The sequence below is a fragment of the Aethalodelphis obliquidens genome, unplaced genomic scaffold, assembly GCF_003676395.1.
Source record: "Aethalodelphis obliquidens isolate GAN/ISIS:26980383/991018 unplaced genomic scaffold, ASM367639v1 scaffold65, whole genome shotgun sequence".
NCBI classification, from domain to species: Eukaryota; Metazoa; Chordata; class Mammalia; order Artiodactyla; family Delphinidae; genus Aethalodelphis; species Aethalodelphis obliquidens.
The window spans coordinates 1,587,617-1,596,828 of record NW_020838009.1 but is presented as its reverse complement, the minus strand read 5'-3'; the positions used below and the strand labels follow the sequence as shown (position 1 = coordinate 1,596,828).

Sequence of the window (9,212 nt, the reverse complement as noted above, 5' to 3'; positions counted from 1 at the left end):
AAAAAAAAAAAAAAAAAAAAAAAATGCCGGCTCAGACATGTCTGGTCTGTGATGAATGTACTAGGACTGAGACTGACAGGAAAGATTTTCACTTTTGATGGGGGGTGGGGGACTTTCTTCCCCTGGGATCTTGATTTACGGCGTCTCCACAAAGCGGAAGACAACAGTGTCCCAGGGCTTTCAATCTCTAACCATTGCAAATGCACCAATTTTAGGAGGACAGTTAGTTATGTGTAGGGATTTGTGCATTGCCCTGTGGATGAGGAGCTCAGAGGGAACCCCATGCAGGCCCTAGGGAGTCGGCTCTCCCCATGTGCCCTGCTGCCAACCTCCTGATGCGGTCTAGTCTTTTCTGGACTGAGGGACGTGGGCTACTTCTGGCTCCAATGGCTGCTGACCATCTGGTTAGTTAGTGAAAACTCTTTCGCTCAAGGTGATGACGCAGGTATGAGCCCCTGTGAGATGGGCACCCCCTCGCCTCCCCTCTCCCGACCCTTTCATCCGTGGGAGCTGCCTTCCTCTCAACTTCCGCTCCGAGGTCCCTGACCTGGGACTGACCCAGCTCCACCTGCCTCAGCTCCGGGGACCGTCCTCTTTCCCAGGCTCCTGCTGGTGGGGTGTCCAGAGCCCTAAACCCTGGGGATTGCCAAGCCCAGCAGAGCAGGACACAGGACTGTTGAGAGGTGCCCTGAGCGGACCCGCAGGGAGGGGCCATGGTGCTGGAGGCCAAGCCATCGGCAAGAAGCCAGGACCCTGCTTTCCCCCGTTAAACCACGAGGCCTGGGTTTCCTTACAGTGACAGCCCCCACTTGGGAGGACACCAAGTGCTCCTCTGGGATGTACGTCCCAGCAAGGCCACCTGAGCAGGTGGATGAGTCTTGAAAATGTAAATATAGGGGAACTGGGTGAGAAAGGAGTATAAACCAGGACCCTAAGTGCACGTATCTGAAAATCAAAAGCACTTCAAAGGTACAGCTTTACCCAGCTTCACATTCGCTCATTAATTAGTTCCGACCCTTCAGAATATTGTTGTACCTGCAGCCATGTGGGGTGGGGGGTGATCCGAGCTGATTAAATTCTCGGCTAACGGACAGGACTGTGCCCAGCAACTTTGCTGATGCTTCTTCCTTCCTCCTGTCCTTCCTCCCTCCCTCCTTCCCTCCCTCCCTCCCTCTCTCCTCTTTCACAAGCAGGTGTGACCAGCGTGTACAACCTGACGCTCATGATTAGGGAGAATGTGGACTATTTTGTTGAATAAGACAACATGGTTTAAACACCCCAAAACAATCCCCGGCACAAAGACAAATAGTACATATTAGTGTCTTCTTTTTATTCTTTCACTAACAAACTTAGTGTTATGTTTCCACTGGGGAAAAAAAAAAGATTGTAGTTTAAGAGATTGGAAAAAAAATGGGCTTAGTTTTATGGCCTCGAGATAAAATAGTGTTGGGTTTTTTCCCCCGTGAAATCTTTTGGGCAATTAAATGCTGGGTTATGTCCTGATGATCATACAAAAGCAGAGCATTTGAGCAGCTTTGATGGGGGGATCTGACCTCAAAACAATGCAGCGCAAACTCTGTCTTCCTCCTTTCTTTATGTATTTCCTCACACGCACCTCCTTCCCGAGGAGGAACTAAGGCATTCCGTGGGGGAGTGGCCCGGGGTCAGGGCTCTGACCCATCGGCACCTGGTGATTTCTTCCAGACTAGACCACCGTTGCATCTCTACACGAGTCGGGAGTGGGCTGTCTGGGCCTAGTGTTCTTTTCCCCTCTATTTTAAGGAGGGACATTTACCATAAGCAAGTCAGCATGCGTGCTACGCGGGGTCAGTGGAAAATCTATCCTGCATTTTGTGGTTTAAATCTAATAGTTTAAACCCCAGATTTTTTTTTTTTTTTGCGGTACGCGGGCCTCTCACTGTTGTGGCCTCTCCCGTGGTGGAGCACAGGCTCCGGACGCGCAGGCTCAGTGGCCATGGCTCACGGGCCTAGCCGCTCCGCAGCATGTGGGATCTTCCTGGACCGGGGCACGAACCTGTGTCCCTTGCATCGGCAGGCGGACTCTCAACCACTGCTCCACCAGGGAAGCCCTAAACCCCAGATTTAGAATCAATTGTCCATCACACTCCTTATTGTGGGGCACATCAGCCCCCATGGATCTTAATGCTTCTGAGCCTGTGTCCTGTGTCTCCACGGAGATGCTGCGTCAACTTCACGTTTCTCAGCAACAACTTAGCAATCATTATGGTTAATTCCTTGGAATCCAGATGATAATTTCTCATCTTTCATCACAGCCAGGGCTTCTGTTTAGGGTTTCTGTCCAGTTCATCTCCAGCTTATCTCCCTGTGCCCTACCGGGCAGAAATAAAAGAGCCCACTTTTAATTTTATGATCAAAGTAATTTCCAGTCACTCAGGGAGAAGATGGAAAGAAAGAGTTTTGGAACATGGGGAATAAAGTCCCTGAATCCCGCTTCTGCAAGGGCTCTGTGAAGATGGGCTTCCCCGAGTGCTCCTGGTGAACTGAAAGAAGTTTCATCCGTATTTAAGCTGTCAGGATTTACCGAGTGCAAGCGGGAAGACAGTGTTTAAGTGCCCGTGCTTCTCAAGCCAGAGCCCGGCATGGACCCTGCAAATGAGATTCTCCACCTCCCGTGCTCACCTGAGCAAAACGCACGCAGCAAACACCTCCTACAACTCACGACTCAGAAAAGTTTGCTAAGGTTCCACTGCTGAGTTAATCTTCACGATTAACTTTACGATTTTCCCCAATAAGACAGGCCTGACCACTCTGCCCAGAGCGTCTGGCGCTCTGGATGGGGTTGTTCTGGGCTGTGTTCTCTCCTGCCCGACTTCAAGGGACGTGCATTTCTTCAGGGCACTTATAAATCTCAGATGTTTGTGTATGTTTAAAGCTGCACATTAACTTAAATGGGAAAGAGTGTTTGTACAAGCCAGAGCTTCTGCATACGTTTTGCAGGCCAGGCTAGCAAAAGACAGGTTTAAATGTAAACTTCTAAAAATATACACTAGGAAACTCTTTTTTTCTGGCTGTTTAATAACCTTAGAAATAAACAATTACATGGACAGATCTTCAGTATCACGTCCGGAGCAGCGTCCAGAGGCAACCTGGGCAGGAAGGACAGGAATCTGCAGCCGCATTTTAGCGCCGCCCCTCCAAGATGTGAGGGTCACCCAGACTCTTGGTCTTGGTGTCTGTACGTCTTAAAATCGACAGTAAAGATTCCCACCTTTCCCACTTCTCGGGGTCGGAGCAATCTACTGATTAGTGTATGTGAAAATGTTATCAAAATTATAAATTTCATATCAAATAAGAATCATTATTAACAGCCCCTCAAGAATCGCTTCCTCATGGAAATACCTGGAGCAGTCACAGCCATCGCCTGACAACGGGCTCAATAATGTGGTCCAGGTTTGGATTTGAGAGGGTGGTTTGTTTCTCCTCCCTTTCCAGACCCTATGGGAAGGAAAAGGTTCTAGAGGGAGCAGACCTGTGACTCTGGTGCGATGGAGGAGGGTGGCTTGACCTCCACAGTCTGCTGGAGAGGAAGCCCTGGGGGTGCAGAGGAGTGAAATGCAGAGGGTGGAAAGGGGTCCCAAGTTCCAGCACAGACCAGCTGCCGCCGGGGCTTCTCGTGTCCCAGAGAAATCATGATGCTCCAAGTCGGGACCAAGGGCAGGCGAGAGCCTGCGTCCCAGACAGGACTCATCAAGTTACATTTTAATTAAGTGGCTGCCCCACTGGGCCAGCCTCCCAAGAACACAGAGTAAAAGGTAGATTAACAACGAGGAAGGAAGGTAAAAGCCTGGGGATTAACTCAGAATATTAAAAATTTGACAAAAATGTGAATGAAGGAAAGAATTTAACAAATAAATGATATAAGGAAAAACTGCACAAATAAACAGCTTAAATATGTCAGGCAAGGACTTCCCTGGTGGCACAGTGGTTAAGACTCTGCACTCCCAGTGCAGGGGGCCTGGGTTCGCTCTCTGGTCAGGGAACTAGAACCCACATGACACAACTAAGAGTTCGCATACCACAACTAAGGAGCCGGCGAGCCGCAACTAAGGAGCAGACCTGCCACAGCTAAGGCCCGGCGCAACCAAAAAGAAAAAAATGTCAGGGAAGGTGACTGGCTGACATCCGCACAGTCTTATGAAATTATGTAGCATTCAAGTAAAAAAGAGCCTTCCCTTCTGTGGGCAGCGGTGGGGCGACCACTGCAACTGAATGTGTCAGACAGGATGTTTCTAGTCAGAGATACTAGATAAGAGATCATAGAAAAAACCCTTGAAAATACTGAGGGCAAGTCAGCTTGAGCTCAGCGTCCCCCAGCAAACACTTCCAGGAGCAAGAGAACCAAGTCAAGACACTTAGGGAGACGTGGACATTGTTTCTCTCCTGTGCATTTTAATGGTGCTTCTAGAGACAGAAAGAGGGTGGCGTGGATGCTGGGGATGGAGTGGCTGGGCCCGTGAGCCATGGCCACTGAGCCTGCGCATCCGGAGCCTGTGCTCCGCAACGGGAGAGGCCACAACAGTGAGAGGCCCGCGTACCGCAAAAAAAAAAAAAAAAAAAAGAATTAAGATTAAATTGCCCATCAACTTTAAGTAAGTGAATATTTGAAAGTATTTCTATTAGTAATTTTGCACAATCGTCCCTAATCTCTTTTTAATCAACATGTTTATTAAATCTTCTCTTTATAACAGGAAAGTAAATTTCAGCAATTTATCCTTCCATGTTCATAAATTACTAATTACTGTAGGTTTACCTTGTATAGTCTCACTTTCACGTAATACATTTACTTCCTTTAGATAAATTACCTGCACGTAAAGCAGTGTGTTACTGGCCACTTTTAAGTACCATTTCCCCACCAGTCTTTGTGAAACATCACTGCTTTCCAAGGGAAGTCTGAGAGTAGCTTTCCAGATTTTCTGGAATTGAATTTCCCAGAAAAGTGGAAAGATGTTGGACAATCACAGCTATAGAGCTGGGAAGTATTGAAAAACTACTCACTAATCCTGCTGATATATGCGTTTGGGGTTGGAGTACACAAAGAAGCACAACAAAGAAGCAATGTTGATTGGTGCCTTTGCCCCCTCCCTCCCCCCATCCTTCCTTCTCTCCTTCCCATTCATCACTCAGCCCAAGCTAATTTAAACTATGTTATCCTGGAATCTGTGCAGAGAAATGCATGTGACACTCCAAATCTTAAAATTTGCCAAAGTTTGTGGCTGTGATCCTCCAGCCCTGCACGTAACTTCTTTTCACATCGAATCTAAACTCTAAGAGTCAGGAAGGCAGCGCTGGATCTGTTTTGTTCTCTGCTGTTTGCCCAGAAGCCAGGAGGGCCTATGGCCGCGGCAGATGCCCAGTCATATTCTACGGAGGACACGGACCTGGCACGTCTCTCTAAATGCTGTATGTACACGAGCACACTTAACCTTCCAACGACCCCCAGGTAGGTTTGACCATCACCCCATTTTAAAGGTGGGGAACCGAGTCCCAAAGAGGCCAGCTGGCCTGGTCACAGCACTAGTCACAGGAGTTGCTGGGTTCAACCCTGGGTGCCACCCCACTGCGTCCTGGTTACCATGTCCCCGGGGGGGGGGGCATGTCTGTCCTCCACACCCATTACGCGTGCAGAGTGGAGCCCGCGTCCGGTTAGTGGCTGCCGTGGCTACGTGGATGGAGCGCCGCCTCCAGCAGCCGTAGTCTGGACTGAGGGGGCTCTTAGCCCTCAATTTGGGACATTTCTTATTCTACAAAGGGGCAGGTGTTACCGAATGTGAGTGGATCGGGCGGGATGCCTGCCACCAAATTCAACAGTATCATTGATGGAGCAGAATTGCCTTTGACTTAGAACATTATAGAGTAATTTTTACATTTCAAAGTTTTTCATGTACTTTATCCTAGGCACCAAGTTACATTGTGAGGAGGCATTTTTATTTCCATTTTACTAAGCTGCCCAAAGTGGAAGGGTTAAATCATATGTCCTGACCCCAGTGGCCTTGCACTTGACACTGCAGGAGCCCCTGGGCGTCCAGAATGAGGGGAAAAATGGGCCAGTCGTCTGGCTGTTAGTCGACTTCTAACATCCATATTTTTGGACATCAGGTAGATGGTCTCTTTCAAGTCTTAGACTTAGTCTACACTGGCAGAGAAAGTGTGTGTCTTTGAAACCTAACTAGCCCCAAAGTCAATTATTTGTTTTCAATAATCATTCTCTGGTAGGTCATTACCAGTTCGCTCCAAACTTTGGAACTAGAAACAGTTGAATTCAAATAACCAGCTAGCTATTTATTATTAGTAGGTTAGTAGTGAGGTGTTTTCACCAAAAGTGTCAGCTTAAAATTAAGCATCACTTTCTCCCAACCTGGCTTGTAAGAGCGGCCATGACCTTGATGGTTGGATGGACTGTTTCCTGCCAGTTCTGTCATCCTGAGAAGGGGACTCCATTAGTGAGCAGTTAGGGGTGGGGGCAGGAAGGAGTGTGTTCAGTCCTCTGTGTGTGTGGAGGCAGCTTTGGGGCAGCTGGTCATCTACTTTGTCACTGAGTCTGGGTCTTATCTCTGCTTTTCTTTCCGTGTCTTCGTGGGGAAGAGAGTCCTGGTTCCCAAGCTCGAGCCCACGCTAGGCTACGCTCCTTCCTGGTGGGTGAGGTGCCCGAGGGCAAAGCAAGAGGCATTACCTTGGGTCATGACGATCCCGGCCAGTGCCTTGTGGCGGGCGTGCGCTGACGCCAGGCCCACGGCCAACTCGTGGAACTTCTGCGTGACCAGCTGGGACACCGTGTCGGCGAATTCCTGAAAGACACAAGCAGCAGGCCTCTGTGACGGCTGTGCCGCTGCCATGTCCTCCCTCCTCCAAGCTGCGACCCCACGGGCGCCTGAGGTCCCCCTGCCCTGCGGCGCCCTGCCACCCAGGCACCGTGACCCCCCAGGCCTCGGGATCCCAAATCTGTGGCCTTGATTCTGAGACTCAGCCCCTGGCGTGGCCCCTGGGCACAAGCCCCTGAGCCTATGCAGAACCTTCGGGTGGGGGGACCGTCCCCTACATCCCTCCCTGCCTTGCAGAGGCTTCCTGAGGGGGGTTTGCACACACACATTGAGCAATCGGTTCCCACTTTCTTCTCCGTGTCACAGAACCAATTCTAAACTCCCCCCGCCGTGTCCAGGGACCGCTCCCCACAGCTCCTCCACAGCCTGCTCCTTTCAAGTTTCTGCACACGTGCATGTGTACAAACACACACACACAGATACACACTCGTGCATGCACGATACACACGTGCACATACACATACACACAGAGAGACCCATGCACTTGGCACACATACCCATGCACACCTGTGTGTACATGCATACACACATGCATGCATACATTCAGACATCGCAGCCACACACGGGCACACACATGCCACACACACACAAAGATACATGGGATGTGTACACGCACACAAACACCAAGGTGATGTAATCCCGGTTGTGGAGTTTTCTGAAATGACTCGTGTTTCTACAACAGTGGCACATGTGAGACTTGCAGGCCCGTGTTCCCCAGAGAGCTAGGCTGTCGACTCCTGCCTTGCTCCTGGTCCCGCGGCTGAAGCACCTGCAGTGGCCCCATCACGGCTTTTCAGTCGACTTTCACAGGCTTTGAGTCGGAGACCCCGGTGTGTGTCCACGTGGGCCCGGTTTCTTATCCTCTGACCTCGCACGGGGGTTGGGGGGGCGGAGGGCAGGGGCCCCATCCAGCTGGAGGATCGGGCCGCTTCTGCCGGTGTGAGCACGGGACCATCCCCCCCACCTGCTGTTCCCCCTGGCAGGGAGGTCCAGCATCCGCGGCCGCGTCACGGGGCGCCTCGTCTTTCGCTCTGGAATCGAGTTCTGGCGCCTTCGTGTTGCCTCCCGTCCCCAGGAGGCGAGGGCGGAGCTGGTGCCCTTTCCTCCTCCAGTAACTTTCCAGGCGCTTCCCCGCACCTTCAATGGTCCTTTCCCTTCTTTTTAAAATGAAGTTTCTGAACGTGCAGGAGGTGATGAGACCGACGACATGACAGAGGAGACATCTATCTCATCCCTTTGTGTCCATTGGACGGGGCCCTGTGGGGCCTCAGAACAGGACGCCCCAAACCACTGAACAATGACATAAATTACACAAAAGGCGGCTTCATGCGGAAGCCCAGAGGCCAGTGTGTTTCGCTCAGGGACGCAGAGCAGACCCAGTGCCAGCACCGCCTTCTCGCCGTCCCCGCTTCGGCCTGCAGGGAGGTGCTTCTCACTATAGAAGCCACGTCTCTGCCAGGATGTGGCCGGGATGGCAGGGATGGGATGTCAACCCAGCAGCCTTGGCTCAGACCCTCCTCTCGAAGCCCCACTCCCTGCTTCTGGGGAAGTGGCTCTCCTGTGGAGCTTCAGCGGGACCAGCCCGCCTACAGGGAGTCGGGGCTGAGCACTGCTCATGAGGAGGCGCGTTACCAGGCGGCTTCATCCTGGGTGCCTGGCGCCCTGGTGGAGCCATTCCAGGAGAAGTTGACACAGAACAAATCAGAGCTTGTTCCTGACTCTCGCGGTTACGCGGGTGAAGGGTCCCCCCCCCCCCTCCGCCTGGCGAGGCGGGTGGGGCAGCGGACGGAGGTGGGTTGGGTTGTCCAGTCTCTCCAAGGGTGATGAGGACCTCTGCTAGTGGACATGACCTCGGACCCAGCAAACCTCCCGTGAAAGGGCTGCAACCCCAAGGGGGGCCCGGGGTTGGGGGGGCTGCCCCACCGGCCGGTCAGGCCCCTGGTCTGTCCCAGCAGGCCTGACCCTGGGGTTGGGCTCCTGGCCTGCAACTAGTCCATTGTGCCCCATCTCTTAACACCGTCCTCAGCTGAGGACACTGCTTTCCATCACCACAGCCCTCGGTGTGGAGCTGGTCCTAGAACCCCGTGCAGCGTCTGTTTGGGGCTTTGTCTGTACTTCGTGCTTCCCCAGCAGCTCCATGTTTTTAATGACGGAGCCCCAACTCCACGCACATTTGAGGTAGGGGCGTGGCTTGCACGCATCTCACACTTTCTTTGTCCTGCCGTGGACGGGTGGTCCCGCGTGTGTCAGTGATGACGCACATCTCGGATGGAGGACTGTGTGCACCCACGACCTTTTCAGGGGTGGCAGAGCACACACACTGGCTGGTGGGAGGGTAGACATTTCAGGAAA

General features: G+C 51.9%; 1 protein-coding gene across 1 annotated transcript in view; it reads right to left on the bottom strand.

The window, feature by feature from the left end:
- Nucleotides 1-9,212, bottom strand: part of ADARB2 (adenosine deaminase RNA specific B2 (inactive)) — a 364,323-nt gene that overhangs the window by 25,717 nt on the left and 329,394 nt on the right. Inside the window, exon 4 of the mRNA XM_027089230.1 lies at nt 6,713-6,827. Coding sequence (XP_026945031.1) covers nt 6,713-6,827 — 115 coding nt within the window. The remainder of the gene's footprint in view (nt 1-6,712; nt 6,828-9,212) is intronic.